This window comes from Mytilus trossulus, chromosome 4 (genome assembly GCF_036588685.1).
Source record: "Mytilus trossulus isolate FHL-02 chromosome 4, PNRI_Mtr1.1.1.hap1, whole genome shotgun sequence".
Lineage (NCBI taxonomy): Eukaryota > Metazoa > Mollusca > Bivalvia > Mytilida > Mytilidae > Mytilus > Mytilus trossulus.
This window is the reverse complement of record NC_086376.1, coordinates 47,322,053-47,340,669: the sequence shown is the minus strand read 5'-3', so window position 1 is coordinate 47,340,669 and position 18,617 is coordinate 47,322,053. Positions and strand designations below refer to the sequence as shown.

Genomic DNA, 18,617 nt, shown 5'->3' with positions numbered 1-18,617 from the left:
TAATGCCACCAAAATTCAAACTAGATCTGTGTTTTGTGGTAACAAGCATTGTACAATCAAGTTTCATAACATTTGGTTGAAGCAAACTAAAGTTACATAATTGAAACCAACTTTGGGACATACAGACAAGGGTAATACTTAATGCCCCTCCGTGAATGTTCAAATGAGCAAGCAATACAATGTCTATTGTGAAATTTGTCTCATTCAGGATTGAGAAAAAAAACAATACTTCTCACTTTCCCATTTACCAGTTCCAACTCCGATTTTTTGTATGCTGGAGGATTTCGGGCTTAAATTATTAACTAGAGACTCTAAAGAGCCTGTGTCGCTCACCTTGGTCTATGTGAATACTACACAATAGACACAGATGCCATGGATTCAAGACAAATTGTGGTTTGGTGATGGTGATGTGTTTGTAGATCCTATTTTACTGATCATTCTTACTGCTTACAATTATCTCTATCTAAAATAAACTTGGCCCAGTTGTAACAGTGAAAAATGTTAGTGAAAATCTACAAATTTTATGAAAAATTGTAAAAAATTGACAATGAAGTTCTTAAGGGTCAATTGACCATTTTGGTCATGTTGACATATTTTTAGGTCTTGTTTTGCTGTACACAGTTTATCTCTATCTATAATAATATTCAAGATAATAACAAATTCCAGGGGCAGCAACCTAACAACCAGTAATCTGATTCATCTGAAAATTCCTGATCAACAATTTCATTTCCTGTCAGATTTGCTCTAAAGGCTTTGTTTTTTGAGTTATAAGCCAAAAACAGCATTTCACTCCTATGTTCTTTTTTTAGCCATGGTGCCCATCTTGGTTGGTTTGCCGAGTTACCAAACACATATTTTTTAACCTAGATACCCCAATGATGATTGAGGCCAAGTTTGGTTTAATTTGGCCCAATAGTTTCAGAGGAGATGTATTTTGATATTCTTTGTCACTACATTTCATTATCCATACCTAAAGAATCATTTTCATAATAGCATGGACAACCACAATACTTGTGTAGGTAATATTACTGAATTATTTACCTTTAACTTGTTTGTCATTAGCTATCAAGAACAGTGATTTTACGCTCACACATTTTGTCAGAGGCCTTCCCAATGGGGATTCCAATAGAATAAAAGAGTAAAGTACATGCAGGTTCAAGAAAAGAAAAAGAAAGTTTAAGTATTCACCATTTATATCAACACACAAGGTTTAGTCTGCTAGTTATTGGTAAAGTTTAAATTCCATAACACATACCTTATGACAAGTGGGGATTTCAGACCATTGTTTACCTTATCTGAACCAGTCAAATGATTACCCGAGTGCACAAACAAATGATTTAGTCCACACTGTTATGAAAATGATTCTATATTATATAGGAGATGCTTGGGCCTTTATAAAAGAATAAGTATATCTGGAATAAACTTTATTAATAAAATATAACATTTATCAATCTTATGAAAATAATGAACAATGGGAAAAATGAAAAGTGAAACATGAAACTAATAACATTTTCTTAAAACTTGTCAAATAAAACTTAAAATTAACTGTAAACACGAAATGATGACTACATAATGCTGCCTTACCAATTCTGCTGCATATAATGATAAAATAAGAAACAGTTGTAAATTCTGAATGATGTTGAATAAGTAAGATGTGACCAGACCTAATTTGACTGCATCTTCTAAAAATCAAACAGAAAAATGTATCGAAAGTATAAACTGTGATGATGAGTGTACACAAATACACAAAAAATATTTTAAATGCCATTTCATCTTATAAAAATAAAATAAAACTAGGTGTCGCTCACCTTGGTCTATGTGAATATTAAACAAAGGAAGCAGATGGATTCATGACAAAATTGTGTTTTGGTGATGGTGATGTGTTTGTGCATTTTACTTTACTGAACATTCTCGCTGCGTACAATTATCTCTATCTATAATGATCTTGGCCCAGTAGTTTCAGTGGAAAATGTTAGTAAAAATTTACAAATTTTATGAAAATTGTTAAAAATTGACTATAAAAGACAATAACTCCTTAGGTCCTTAGGGGGTAAATTTACCATTTTGGTCATGTTGACTTATTTTTAGGTTTTACTTTGTGTACATTATTACAGTTTGTCTTTATCTATAATAGTATTCAAGATAATAACAAGAAACAGCAAAATTTCCTAAAAATTACCAATTCAGGGGCAGCAACCCAACAACCAGTTTTTCAATTCACCTGAAAATTTCAGGGCAGATATATCTTGACCTGATAACAATTTTACCCTTTGAGTTATGAGCCCAAAACTGCATTTTACCCCTATGGTCTATTTTTAGCCATGGCCGCCATCTTGGTTGGATGGCCCAGTCACCGTACACATTTTTTTAAACTACATACCCCAAAAATGATTATGGCAAAGTTTGGCTTTATTTGGCCAAGTAGTTTCAGAGGAGCAGATATTTGTAAAAGATTACGAAGATTTACGAAAAATGGTTAAAAATTGACTATAAAGGCCAATAACTCCTCAAGGGGTCAACTGACCATTTTGGTCATGTTGACTTTTTTGTAGATCTTACTTTGCTGAACATTATTGCTGTGTACAGATTATCTCTATCTATAATAATAATCAAGATAATAACCAAAAACAGCAAAATTTCCTTAAAATGACCAATTCTGGGTTAGCAACTAAACAACAGGTTGTCTGATTCATCTGAAAATTTCAGGGCAGATAGATCTGGACCGGATAAACAATTTTACCCCTGTCAGATTTGCTCTAAATGCTTTTGTTTCAGAGTTACAAGCCAAAATCTACATTTTACCCCTATGTTCTATTTTTATCCATGGCGGCCATCTCGGTTGGTTGGCCATGTCATGCCACACATTTTAAAACTAGATACCCCAATGATGATTGTGGCCAAGTTTGGTTAAATTTGGCCCAGTAGTTTCAGGGAAGATTTTTGTAAAAGTTAACGACGACGGACGCCAAGTGATGAGAAAAGCTCATTGGCCCTTTGGGCCAGGTGAGCTAAAAATATATTGAATTAATATTGCTATAACATATTTCACAATATGATTATCTCATTATTTAATAACGCTTTTGTCGATGTCATAAAAATTTCGATATGGTTACACATACGATAAACACCAAAAAATATACATGTTGAATATAGATGATACACAATTTAAGCTAAAATACTTGTCAAGATCTAACAAAGATTCCTTTACCTTGGATGACAACATAAAAATTGTTTCAGGGTACATACATATGTTTTTTTCAAGTAATTTGGTCTTTGGTAATTATGGGGTATCAAATACCCCTTTTATGCCTATTAACAGTATATACAACAATTACATATAGCACTAATACATATACAAACATACATACTAGAACAATACTTCATCAATGTCTTAAAACTATAAAAAGAAATATTCTTGCCCTTTAATTTGAATATATCAAAGCGATCTATATACACATTATTACTACACTTGCAATTATGTTTTACTAAGTCAATCAAGTGTCTCAAGCTTGCAGAGTTACTGTCTCATTAGCCTTTACAAAGATAATCTGACTCCAATACCATTAGGCTGCTTCTATTTCATTCAATTTTTCTGTCTGGTCTGATTTACATTCCAGAGTCTCCTCAGCAATTTTATTTTCTGTTTCTTCTTTGTCAGGGGCTTCTGGTTTTTCGCTCTTTTTCTTTTTTTGAATTTCATCTTGTGTTGTAGTTGCATCACTCTGTGAAGAAGATTGTGAACTACTGATCTGACTTGCGGTTTCATCAGAATCAAAACCAGAGTCGCTCTTTATTTCCTCTGTTAAGCTTTGTCCATCACCCTGTAACAAAAGAAGTTACAATGGAATGCTATCAAAATTACTTTCATTGGTGAATTGTTCAAGACTATTGAGATCTACACTCCAAAAAGACATTATTTTGAAAATCAAAGGTCTCCTATCAAGAAATTATTTCAGGCCTGTAAATTCAAAATTGAAGTTCCAACTCTAAAAATCTAAAAATAAAGATTATGAAACCCGCACATGTATAAATTTGAACACCTGATTATATACTAAAGATTTTCTTGGTACTTAATAATTTAATCTGTTTTCAACATACAATTGCTATTTAAGTGTGCAAAAGATAGATTTTATTTCAATTCTGCATGTTGTCATATGTATCTTGTACTAACTTGTAGATATAGAAATTGTTTATTGATTACTGTTCATTTTCATAAGATTTAAAAAAAAAAAAAAAAAAAAAAGGCTGACATATAGGTGGTTTTGATGAAATACCTAATTCCATTACTTACACTTATACATAATACATTTCATTTGTATTTTCTTAAGACAATATTGAGTTCTGTAACAAAATCATGTTCTTAAAGTCATTTCTTGCAAACTGCCTTAATTTACTATAAAATAAAAAGATGTTGTGTGATTGCCAATGATACATCTCCCCACCCAGACCAATTGACATAGAAATTAGTAACTATATATAGGTCACCATACAGCCTAAGCCGTTCAACAATGACCATTGGACGATTTCAAAATAATATATGTAAAAAATTATGAAGTGTTATCACAGAGATATGTTTCACTTTTTTGTAATTTTGATAATGCAAATGTTGAAATAAACTAGAGACTCTTCTTTTGCACACTTAAATAGCAATTGTATGTTAAAAACAGATTATATTATTAAGTACCAAGAAAATCTTTAGTATATAATCAGGTGTTCAAATTTATACATGTGCGGGTTTCATAATCTTTATTTTTAGCTCACCTTGTTCTATGTGCATATTTAACCAAGGACACAGAGGATTCAAGACAAAATTGTGTTTTGGTGATGGTGATGTATGTGTTTGTCAATCATACTCAACTGATCATTCTTGCTACTTATAATTTTCTTTCAATCATACTCAACTGATCATTCTTGCTACTTATAATTTTCTCTATCAATAATTAACTTGGCCATTTAGTTAAAGAGAAAAATATTTTGTAAAAATTTACAAAAAGAAGTAGGTTTGATAAGGCAATGGCCCCCTTTTTTAGCCTGAATTTCATATTGAAATTTATTGACCAATATCACAATGAATAATAGCTAATTCAGTGACAATATAGGAAATAAGTCTTTTTGTTGCAAATTTACGTTCCTGCGTTTTATTCATTAAGTCACAAATAGTACTCATTTTGATTTTCCACGAAAAAGCAATGAAAATAAATAAATTTCCATTGAAGATTTGGACAGGAAACATAGAGCCCATATGTGGACAAAAAAGATCTTTGACAATAATGTTAGTAATGATATTTAACATGTTTTACTTGAATAATAGGTTGTCAACAGATGTGCTCTATGTTTCTGATCTTAAATTTGGCTGAAATCCTGCCAATGTTGTCAAATTTTGCCAAAATTCCTTATTTTGACCTAACTTGGATGTACCAATCAACGATTTAGAATAAAACTATGATAGAAATTGTTCAATAAAACTCTCTTACATATCTTTAAGTCACCTTAAAACAGTTTTTATCTTGTAGCATTGAACTTTTTAATTGGTGCCAAATATGACCCTTACCAAACTTACTCCTTTACTAAATTAATGAAAATTGTTAAATATTGACTATAAAGGGCAATAACCCCTTAAGGTTCCAACTGATCATTTTGGTCATGTTGACTTATTTGTAGATCTTGCTTTGCTGAACATTATTGCTGTTTACAGTTTATCTCTATCTATAAAAGATAATAACCAAAAACGGCAAAAATTTCTTTAAAATTTACTAATTGGGGGAGAGCAACCAAACAACTAGGGCAGATAGATCTTCAACTGATAAACACTTTCACCCCCATGTCAGATTTGCTCTAAATGCTTTGGTTTCAGAGTAATAAGCCAAAACCTATATTTTAACCCCTCCATGTTCTATTTTAAGCCATGGCCGCTATCTTGGTTTGTTGGCCGGGTCATCGGACACATTCTTTAAACTAGATACTCCTATAATGATTGTGGTCAAGCTTGGTTAAATTTGGGCAAGTAGTTTCAGGAGAAGATTTTTGTAAAAGTTAACGATGACATAGACAGATGCCAAGTGATGAGAAAAGCTCACTTGAGCTAAAAAAGCAAGCGTCAAGCAAAACAAAAATAAGCATAAACATTTATAATTTTTGTCACCTCAAAGGTCCATGGTGGTGGTGGTTGATCGGTACATCTTCTTAAGGCAAACTTCCACACCAAAAACCCAGACTGACCAGTTGTTGACCAATATTTCTCTACAGTGTATAAACCTTAAATAAAATATACAAATACTTTCATGTACATGTATCTATAAATATTCAGTTTAGGTAAACAAAATGTTTTGAGTGTTTCTTTCTTTCAATCAACAAATCATAGCAATGGATAATTCAAACTTTGTTTGGGAGTTAATTCATATATTTTGGTGAAAAGGAAATCTCTGAAACAAGATTTCCAACCAATTATCCTACTTTAACAATTTTAACCAGTTCATATTGATTCAGATCATGTAAGCTTTTAACAATACATTCTGTGGTCTTTGGTAGTCTTGCAGGGCTCACACTTCTTCAGAATTATACAGAGAAGTGACATCTCTTTTTGAAACTGTTAGGGAGAAGTGGTGAGATTTGAAAGAGGAGTGCTCATTCGCGCGGTGCACTACAATGTTTGGATTTTCCTACAGTATAAAGGGTCATATGTAAATAATGTTCTTTTTATATTTTTTCAATTCATATCGGAGTATACAATTAAAGTAACACTTCAAATTAAAAGTTGTTTAAGTTTTACTAAGGTTCTAGTGAGAAACTTTCAACTGAATATTTAATATCTAGCACTAAAAAAAAATTTTTTATAAAAAAAATGTAAAGAAATTATAATATATCAATTACAATTTAATGCAAAACTATTTTGTGCATGAAATTCAGTGTTTCTCATAAAAAAAATATAAAAGTTATCAAGCTGGGCCATAATATATTGATATTAGTATAATAGTCTCAGTCTCAGAGTTAAGCAACTTAAATCAATAGTTTGAAACAATCCATAAAAAATATAGGGAATTATATACACCAATCAATTAGATGTAACCAATAGTCTCATTACGCGTGTGGAATACATAATTTTCCCCTTTGGGATCAATATTCTTCTGTCAGCTGTTCCATCCGTGCAACCGTAGTAATTATTGTTAAAGTACGGATTTCTGTCATAGCTGGTCCGGTTCAGATCCTTGTTTTAGAAATTGGTCAATTGCCAACGAATGAATGAAAATTTACAAAAATAAACGATGTTTGATAAGTCATTTGGAAAGGAACATGACGTTTTAATGCAATAAATAGATTAAACATTTACTGGAGGCAGGTTTTATTACATTTAAATGAGGTAGCAAACTAATTTTGCCGCTGAAATTTAGGTTGATGTACATTTTTGAGTAACAAGCACCAGAACTTGCGGAAATGCACGAAGTGATAAAAGTTGAACTTTTATCAAATAACCTATTACACACTGCAAAGACATTGCTTCAACCTCTTTTCTTAAGATAATGAATCGTTTATGTCTAAATTTCTTTAATTAACAATAAAAAAATGGTGTTTCATCAACTTGGTAAAAATTGAAAATGTCCAATGACGGAAGCGAAGGAAAGCAAGTATCGTCAAGATAAGGGCTACTTGTTTTCACTTTTGGGGGTCGGGAAAAGTAAAGTGACGGTCCGGAAAGCGACTTCGCCCAAGTCGCCTGGTAGTGTGATCCCTGGTCTTGATTTATTATTTTGGTTAATTTAGGTTTCGAAGTTTCATATGATGTCCATTATCACTGAACCATAAAATTGAGAATGGAAATGGGGAATGTGTCAAAGAGACAACAACCCGACCAAATAAAAAAATAACAGCAGAACATTTTGTTTAGGGGCCAGCTGAAGCACACATTGGGAGAGAGGGATTTTCTTGCCATTGGTGGCCTCCAACTGTTTTTTGCTCTTTTTGGTCGGTTGTTTTCTCTATTGCAGGAAGGTATACAAAATATATATACATTTTTGTTGTAGCACTTTTAATAAACAAACCATCATATCTGTATCCATCCTCTGGAGCAAATTGACTGAACTGTTGTAATTTATATCCCCTAATCACTCTGACTGGGTTTCCAGTTTCAACGTTACGACTCAATGCAAGATTACCACGAGTCAGCGTCTGATCTTTAGACTGTGGTGCTGTTCTCAGATTCTATAGAAAATAAAAATTTGTTAATACTAGTATTCACATCACTACACTGTTATAAGATTTAAGTATTGATGCTTATTTTGAATAGTATCAGTACACTTAATATCTATGACTTGATTAACTGTTTTTCTATTACCCAATACATTTTTGTTCAACCACTCAGACAACCAGATTGTAAAATTAAAATACAATTTAATTTGACCAGTTGCTATAACCCTTTCCTCCACAGTGACACCTTTTGATGCCACCCCCTTTACTCCATTATGAGGCCTTTTGACGCCTGTGTAGCACCTCGGTTGGAACGCTTTGACTACAAAGTGTCTGCTTCAAACGTAATAAAATTTGTATCCAATATGAAAAGGATATTCATATGAATATCTGACTTGAATTTATTTGATGAAAAAGTTGTTTTTCGAAAATTGTTTATACTTTAAAGCATATTTTTAGCCTTTTATTGTAAATCCTATGCAAATCAAGTATGCCAAAAAAAATGTCAATGGAGGAAAGGGTTGAGAGCTAATAGTAATACATAGATGATCACTCAGGCATTTTAAAGTTTTTTAGACTTAAAGTCCAACAGGATGCTTTCCCATTACTTCACATATTGATTTTATTTTCGTAGTCTTACTGAGATAGTTGCAAAACTGATTAACTGACATAAAGGCTTCAGTTTTTATCTTGGAAAGTAGCATTACTGGTATACTGTTTAAATAGGTATGGCATGACAATAACTAAAGTAGAGCTGCAAGTCCAAAATTTTAAAGAGCAGCTGGATATTTTACATTTATAAGGAATGGCACTTAAAGGTAGGAGTATAACTTAAGCCCATATTTTACCTTTGGTTTGTTGGCTGTCCCTTTCAAATCTCTGCCTCCTGCAAAATATAAATTAATTTTATTATAGTTCTATTATGCCAATATGGTCAATATTACCAGATAACTTTCCAAATTTTCTTCCACACAACATTCTAGGAATATTTCTGCATTGTGGACCTGAAAAGGTCTTCCCTGCTTCTAAAATTTGTTTGTGTTGCTGTCTAACTCACCTATTCCTTTTATTAATATCAATTTAAATAATTACTGATTTCTTTAGTTGACTTATTAGTTTACTAGAACACACCCGAGGTATCGCGGATCTGTGACTGAATTATAGAATATAACTATGCGTAAGCCTTATTTTAGTATTGGTATTGTCATCATGTCGATTATAAGATGCACAGTTTTCTCTGCTTTCAACATCTTTCTGTTTGAACCCGTCGACCTGGAACTTATCAATTATTGATATTATTAATTTTATATGGAAAACAAAAGGACCTGGAAAGGAGTATTTTTTTATCAACAGCATTGTCCTTTATGAGTTATAAAGTTGAATTCTTTGATTCACTGTTTACGTCATTCCAGCCAACACATGAACTGTACATGCCTTACCTATACACCTTATTTTAAGTCCAGATTTTTATTATTCGTATTGTCATCTTAGAAAGTCATAATGATTAAAATACTACTTGGGAACAATGTGACAATGATTGAATTTAGTAGAGTAAACCCTGTAATTACGACCCGTTTATTACTTTTATATAGCAAAATCCTAAATACAGCGTTTGGTGGTGCGCCTGTAAGATGCGGAACGTACAGATAAGGTAATAGGTAACAGTTGAATATACTATAGGTATCGGTATCGGATTTGACCCGGCACTTCTTAATTATTGGCAATAATAAGTATGTGGAAACAAAAAGGTCTGGAGTGGTGTAATTTTTAATCAACAGCATTGTATTATATTAGTTATGTATAAAGTTGAATTCTTTGATTCATTGTTTTCATGTGATGACGGCTGACAAATTGGACCTCGTAATTTTAGTATTATAGATATTACCGGTATGTACATTCTGGAAAGTGTGAGTATGCATTTACTGAAGCAACAGTCATTGTATACTATTTAAATCAGTTTTTTTGTCTATTTTTCCCATGAAATTGACCTTTAAAATTTGTTATATATAGTTGAGAACTTTTTTGTTATTTTATCCATTTCCTCTAAAATGTTTGCTTTTGTCTTCATGGTGATTTACACATGTAACATTAATTTGCAAACTAGATTTATAAGCATAGAACCAACTCTGACCATGAACTATAATATGTTCACACATCATATTGGACCTTATAGGATTAAGCATAATTCAGTGTTAATTGGACAAAAGAAAGTGTGTTAAAATTGAGGGCATATAAATAATTCATCAAAAGTAAGAATTTAAGAATCTCTATGATTCCTGTAATTTGAATACTTCAATATTAGTCTACTGTAAGTTATGGCTCTGTTTTCAAATATGTGGTAAATGATTGCATGTTGCCATGTTTTATATATTGTTTACGAAAGTAGTCAAACTAAAACATGGTCTATCAAAAAAATAAACTTCCCAAAATAATCCTATTAAAAGCAGTTCATATTTAGGCCTTAATAAAAAATATATAAATCATTTAGGAATTTCATTTTATAGTAACGACAGAAATAACAGAGATGTAATTACCTTCTCCTGTGTAAGTAAAACAATCTCCCAAGTCAATATTGTCTTCATATCCACCAGAGAGAGCAATAGAAAATGATCCATCTTGTCCAGCATGGATTCCTGCTACTGTAGGCCTAGAAATCACAAAATATTTATCTAAAAGATTATTATCAGGGGAGATAACTATGGCTTTACCAATACAAATATATCATCTATGTTGTTTGGTTTCTGGTGGAGACTGGTTGTCTCATTGGCAATCATGTCACATCTTCTTGTTTTAATATAACATATCTATTTCATTCCATAGGTTTTCTATACCTGTCCTGTATGTTGCCATAGTTCAAGATTTGAATAGATAATTATTAACAAAATATATATATTCAAAATCTTTTCTTTGAAATTGGAGGTTGATGGACTCAATGAAGATTTTTCATTTGAGCCAAAATTATAAAACAGGCAAGTTTGCCATAGCCTGACCGGCCTGATTTCAGATGATTTGGATTTTTTTTTAATCTCCATTCACCTAAATCTCAATTTCAATGTGATTAGAACAAATGGAAATAAATTCACCATTCTTAAAGGATTTCTATAATATCATAACTGTCTGGATGATAAATGATGGAAGTTAGTGTTGTGATTGAGGTATCATACAAATAAACCAAACACATATTAAGCTAGGAACCATATTTTGTTTGAAAATCAAGCAATAATTTGAGCATCAAAATCTCAGTGGGGTCCTTGTATTGGATTTTGTAAGGAGTTTCACTTTAGCTCTAAACTTCAAGATTTCTACTTCTAACATTCTAATAAACAAACATAAAGATTTCAAATGATCTTTGCTTAAGCATCATTAATAAGAACATCCAATACCTGTGTATGCCATCACGACAACATTCCATTCTTGTGGCCCATACTGTTCCTACTTCCACACCTAAAATGCAAAGAAAACAACATGGAAATTAAAACTTGTAAATTATAAAATATACCGTCTGAACAAAACAATGGCCACTTGTCCAAATAAGAGAAATTATGTTTTCAATTATCATTGTAATATGAGTGGACTTTTTGCTATGTGTTACAATACTTCATACTTGCCAAGTGACATGATATTCGCGTGTAATACACGCTTTTTCAACGAATTTACACACATGGAGTTTGTCACATGGCACGTTTTTTTCCACTTTACATGCGAATACACGCTTTTTCTTTCTTTTCACTTTTTGGTCGTTAGTGATATCGTTTTTCACGTTTTTTTTCCTTATTCAGAGTAAATACCGAAAATTTCTAAGTAATTGTTTGGCTGCCATTGTTTGTTTTTCTATAATGAACGAACAGCAAAAGGTATGTAGTCTGTGATTAGTTTTTATGATTTTGTGACTTTCTTTCAAATTCACTTTATTGGGAAAATGAACACAGGAATAGGTTGCTTTCAGGGTCTGTACTGTCGTCTAAAATGCTGGTTGGCCAAAACAATGTGTACGTACCAAGATTCAAGATTTACTAATCATATAATTTTGGAGTTCGAGTTTAAATGATAGAGTGACGAATTGTGCATTCTATGTTGCAATAGTATATAAAATACACATGAGAGGGGAAATACAATTTAGCTATTTGAATAAGCATTCAACATGTTTATTAAATGGAAATCAAGTTATAATTTATATTAAAACATTTTTCTTTTTCAATTTCAGTTTCAAATCTAGCCAAAAGATTTCCATGGGCAATGGGATGAAAATATTGCAGAACTGTTGGATCATAGTGCCAGTTATTTTCTAATAAACTTACCAGTTTTGACCAGGCAATAGCAATGGGAGCAATGGCAGAGATTATAGATGACATTTTACATTGCCAAAAAAAACCAACATTATGACATTCTTCCAACGCTTGATAAAACTAATTGAGTTGAGCCAAATATCAATTCTTACTGAGAGAGAGCAACTTTCAAAGATTTGTTGGGGGTTTTCCACACTATAAAAACAAAATGAATGATGTGAGGGAATGTCACTCTGGTCAACCCGATTGGGGATTGACGGCTTGAAGATTTCCCCCAAAACAGGTATGCCAGTCCTCTTATGAAATTTGGATAAACTGTATAACATATTACCTGGAACTGCTCCGTAAAAATTTGGTCTATTTGGTGCAACTTTGGCCGGTGCATCATTCTCATTAATCCATTGGTCAACTTCTTCCTTTAATTCTGTTTCTGTTTGCACTTCCTTTAATGCAAGCCAAAATATAAATAATCTTGTCGGTTTGTAAATTCAGACTTTTTACATGCATCTCAATATTATATTTTATACTTATGAAACTAACAACAGTTATAATTGTTATTTATAATAGATACTAGATTCGTGCACCAAGCACAGTTTATGCAAATTTTGTTAGTTAGCTATAACCATCATTTTGAAACTTAATATATATATCATTTATAATTTTTGTATGTTCATCTATTGGATCTTTCGAAGGTTGTGCTCGATACACTTTGCTTTTTACTTTTTCTAATAAGAAGTGATTAAAAAATTTATAACTATAAAGCCAGTCCCTTTAGGATTTTGATTGTTTAAAGGCAATGTTTATCCCAAAACATACCATCTGTTACTAAAATCTCACACTGATTAATTTTTAATTGATCTCTTAGTCAACCAATATATATCCCATTATGGCTTTAAAACAAATAAAATAGTTCAACAATGTATAAATTAAACAACAAAAGAAAGAGTTATAATTGCACAATATTAAGTCCTTCAAAATGTATGGCTATCATTCCAATTAGATATCAGAATTGCTTTCGAGGAAATTTCCTACATATATATGTACCTTTCCCTTAACACGAGCTGAACGTCTACGACTTCCCCTCAAAGATCCAGAATTTTCTGGATCTAATTCAACATGCTTCTTTACTGGTCGACTAGAAGTGCTGTCTTCTGCTTTTCTCTTGTTACCACGAATACCCTTCTTGAAGCTGACTTTAGGCAAGGATTTGTACTGAAATAGAAAATCATCTTGATCAAGATTTTTACTTTAATTTTAACAGGGATTTATGGTTAAATATGGCTAGTTAAAACATATTTTAATTGTTTGTGTTTCATTAGCGTTTCTCGTTTTTTAAGTAGATATGACCACTTAGCTTTCCTGTTTGAATGGTTTTAAATTAGTCATTTTTTTTGCCCTTTTAAGCTTACTGTTCAGGTTACAATGTACCAAATAGAATTACATGGGCGCAGCCATTTTATGAAGTGAACATGACAAAGAGATAAACATAGATGGCTCTCTGTGATTGGTTGTTATACAATGTAGCATTAATATATTTTTCTTCTGCAAAGCATTATGAATGAAGTTTCATGCAAGCACAAATTTGTTCTTAAATGTATACGATGCTCATGAAGGGCTGGAAATAATTTTTATATGTTGATCAAAATTAGGGAAAATTTTCAGCAAAATCGTAAGGTATCATGAAAACCCCAAAAATTCACCAAGAAAAGCCATGGAACCAGATACTTTTAAAAGTGCTGTAAAATCACAATTAGATATAGAGCTTGAATTAGACAACAGTATTTTTTCCCTAATTAATTTATTAAAAACGCCTTTTAAGGAGATACTTGCTAAAACTAGCATTGCCGGCAATGGGGCCACCATTTAGTACTTTATATTCTATAATGTGAGCCAATACTTAATAGACCACTTTCGAGTTCATCCGTCACCGGCAAAAACTCGTCAATTAAGCACGCCTTTATGACGTCATTTACCAGATAGAGGGGGTTGCCTGCATCCCTGCACTATTTACGTTCATCAAGCGTCTTAGTGATCGTCTTTGTGCAGGATAAACTAGAAATAATGGTTGCTCTGTAGGTACTTACTGACAATTCCCTGACAGCAGTGTTGATTGTCAATTTTGAGAATTCAATTTGCCGAATAATTCGTACAATATAGAATTATAGATTTCCAACCACTCGCTCAACATAGGAAGGGAAGTGACGACGCCCCTAAACGAACAAATGACTGTGATAAAGGCGCGTATAATTGACGATTTTTTTTTCGGTGACGGATGAACTCGAAAGTGGTCTATTGTGTTGAAGACTGTACTTTGACCTGTAATAGTTTACTTTCACAAATTGTGACTTTGATGGAGAGTTGACTCATTGGCACTCATATCAAATCATCTTGTATCATTTTTACAGTAGTTTGTGCATATACATATATATATATAAATATCTTGTATTGTGTGTTTAAAAGTATATACGAAAATCTATAATAATACTGAAATATAAGTATGGTATCAATATCAGTCTATAATGTATTTGTATACATAGGTTTGGCTCATGACTTGTTACATGAATCTTTATTTCATTTATATGTTGTTTTAATATTATAATTGTCTGTATTTGGATCACGCCTCTATTGTGCTCTTTCCAATAAAATATTGAATTGAATTAACAATGGAGAAAAAAATATACAAGGCAAGTATAAATTATTTTAGATGGTGTATACAAAAAAACACCAAAAGACGCGATTCATGGCCAATGTTTAATGACTAAATATGAAAAGTTTAACATAAACAAATAAAACCCTCATCAAATCAAGTGTGCAGCCCTAAAACATATAAAAATAAATATAAAAATTAATTTTAAGTATAATTTCATGGTCACTATGTCAGGCTAATATTAAAAAATAATTACTGGATTGATTAATCCAATCTCAGCCAAAATTCTTCTGTTATCTTCTAGATTCTTCAATCGGACTTGTTCATATTCGTTTGCAGGCATTGTCAACCTCCAATTTTTTAACCTGATAATTATCTCAGTTCGTGTTTACATTTACAGAATACCATGTGGTATTTTCCCGCCGTTCATCACATGACTTACTGGGGTTGCACTAATGACAGGATGACTGCCCGCAGAATCCGGGTTCGCTCGTGCCCATTCATGTTCGCACCCACTCATGTCCGCCCCTTTCACTTTCGCACCCTACATGTTCGCGCTCAATTTTAATTGGTTTTGGGTTTAATAACTTTGTAATCAAGTTTTAGTGACAGGACGGTTGACCGGACGAGATATAAATATATATAGTCATAACTTTTTTGTTATTCGATAGATTTGTTTAATATTTGCAGACCTTAAAGATATTAAAATAAATTTTATGAAAATCAAGTCAAGAAGGTGAAACAAATATTTTTGAGCAAATAAAGTTGACCGGACGGTATAATATTCACACTCGCCGTTATACGCTATACATATATATATTGAACTTGTCGACAACAAGTGCTAATATCTCTTTTGTTTTACAATATTTGTCCAAGAAATTCAGGAATTCTGAGATTTATAAATAAATTATACGAAAATATAAATTTATAGTAAAAAAAAATGTTTTTTTCTGCTGAAAAAGTTGACCGGACGGTATCCACGTTTGCCGATATATGCTTTAAATATATTGAAATGATCAGCACAAGTGTTAATATCTTTTTTGTTTTACAATATTCTATGAGATTAATAAATATAACATACGAAAATATAAACTTCATGAAAAACAAAAATATAGTTGACATGCATTTTGTGCCCGGACACATGGACACAACGATAAATTACAAAATATTGAATATAGTAATTCAGTTTAAATGCTTGATTTAATATAAATGACCAAATGACAAATGACACAATTGAAAAGTCAATCAGATTCAATTTTCTTGAATATAAATTATACTGCCAAATTTCTTTTTGCATTGTGTTTAGGAATCTTTAGAAATTGCGTTGTGTCCACTTGTGTCCGCCTGTGCCCCCATAATAAGAAGTTTTATATAAGAATAGTACTGTGTCCAGCTGTGTCCGATTGTATCCCCTTATTTCATAAAGTTTTATATAGAAATATGTTGTGTCCACTTGTGTCCGCCTGTATCCCCTCATTTCTAGAAGTTTTATACTGAAACAGCACTGTGTCAAGCTGTGTCCACTTGTAGCCAGCAGATTTGATACGTTTTAGATAGAAATTGCGTTGTGTCCACTTGTGTCCGCCTGTGTCCTCTCATTTCTATAAGTTCCGCCTGTAGTCAGTAGTTTTTTTTATGTTTTATTTAGAAGTAACCTTGTGTCCAGCTGTGTCCACCGGCTAAATCACAAGTTTTATATAACACTGGGCTTCTGTAGTAACCTTGTGTCCAGCTGTGTCCGCCTAAATCACAATTTTTATATACCACTGGGCTTCTGTAACCACTATAATAGACATTGATTGTTTATCTGTTTATATATATAGTTACATACATACGTGTCCATGTATCCCCGGACACAAAATGCATGCTAACTATATTTTGCACCGAAAATAGGACATAATGCATGAGGGATGTGATTCAACGCGAAAAAAGTGCTATGTCTGATCTTTAAAGTTAAAACAAAAAATCAGACACATTCTTTAAGCTAAACAAGCACATCAAACAAGAGGTATTAGTGAACCCATACTTAGGACTATCAAACGACCTGAAATGGAGTATCTACATAAACAACATCAGCAAGAAAGCCATAGCCACATTGGGATTCCTTAGGAGGAACTTTTATGACTTAGTCAGTGTACAAATGTTATTTGAGAGTGATGAAGAAGAACCTCATCATAATAAAACAGAAATTGATAAAAGCAATGGAAACGACAAAGGATCAGCAGACGAGAGCGTTGCTGATTGTGCTGATAGAAACGAGTCATACTGATAGCCTGACTGGTAGTTTTAATGGTGAAGATAGTCTCCCTGAATCTGATGATAAATGCAACTGTAATTGCGAAAAGCAAACAGACACTGACTTCGTGCAATACACTGTGCTTATAAAATACTGAGTAAATCTGTTTTCAGATGATATACGAAGAATTTTATTAGAGGTTGTGACACACAATTTTTCTTTGGAAAATTGACAATTTCTTAAAACTTGAAGAAATATTAACCCCCCTCCCCCCCCATAATTTAAAGAAATTTTCTTTTTAATATTGAAATCTAGTGGACCAAATATTGTCCCTAACCCCCTGAGTTTTTGTTTACTCCCCCCCTCCAATTATTTTTTTTACCTCTGTTTAAACTCCATTGGAAATTTGAATTGATGACCATATCTTACGGGGTGCCGAATGGGACTCTTGTGGTTTTGTACAAAATTCAATTCTGTCATAACAAAATCATTTTTGTCCTACAAAACTATGTGCTACAGACTTGTTTTGTGAGAACTTCAATTTTGTGATGACAAAATTTATTTGCGTAGACAAAATTCATTTTTGTCATGGCAAAATTCATTTTTGTAGACAAAATTCATATTTGTCATGACAAAAGTCAATTTTGTCTAAAAGGTATGCAAATATAAACATATTTGCATACAAAATTGACTTTTGTTACCTGATATGGAAATTAAATCACAAAAGTCAATTGTGTGAGGTAAGATTCTATTTTGTCAGACAAAATTGACTTTTGTGAGACAAAATTAACTTTTGTGAGACAAAATTGACTTTTGTGAGACAAAATTCAATTTTGTCAATTTTGTTGAGACAAAAGTCAATTTTGTTAATTTTGTTGAGACAAAAATCAATTTTGTCAATTTTGATGAGACAAAAATCAATTTTGTCAATTTTGTTTAGACAAAAGTCAATTTTGTTAATTTTGTTGAGACAAAAGTCAATTTTGTCAATTTTGTTGAGACAAAAATCAATTTTGTCAATTTTGATGAGACACAAGTCAATTTTGTTAATCTTGTTGAGACAAAAGTCAATTTTGTCAATTTTGTTGAGACAAAAGTCAATTTTGTTGAGACAAAAGTCAATTTTGTGACCACAAAATTCATTTTTGTGACGACAAAATTCAATTTTGTATTAACTTAATTGACTTTTATGAGACAAAATTGACTTTGGTGAGACAAAATTGACTTTCGAGAGACAAAAATCAATTTTGTTGAGACAAAATTCAAT

At 32.0% G+C, this 18,617-nt stretch overlaps 1 protein-coding gene across 1 annotated transcript; it reads right to left on the bottom strand.

The window, feature by feature from the left end:
- Positions 1 to 1,411: 1,411 nt before the first annotated feature.
- On the bottom strand, positions 1,412 to 15,598 carry LOC134715407 (uncharacterized). The gene is made up of 9 exons (XM_063577568.1): positions 15,371 to 15,598; positions 13,512 to 13,679; positions 12,799 to 12,910; positions 11,565 to 11,625; positions 10,716 to 10,828; positions 9,030 to 9,067; positions 8,037 to 8,196; positions 6,143 to 6,255; positions 1,412 to 3,821 (listed from the first exon to the last, which is right to left on the bottom strand). Exons 1-9 carry the CDS (start codon positions 15,455 to 15,457, stop codon positions 3,564 to 3,566), a joined length of 1,110 nt encoding a protein of 369 aa, XP_063433638.1. The 5' UTR covers positions 15,458 to 15,598; the 3' UTR covers positions 1,412 to 3,563.
- Between the last annotated feature and the right edge of the window lie 3,019 nt (positions 15,599 to 18,617).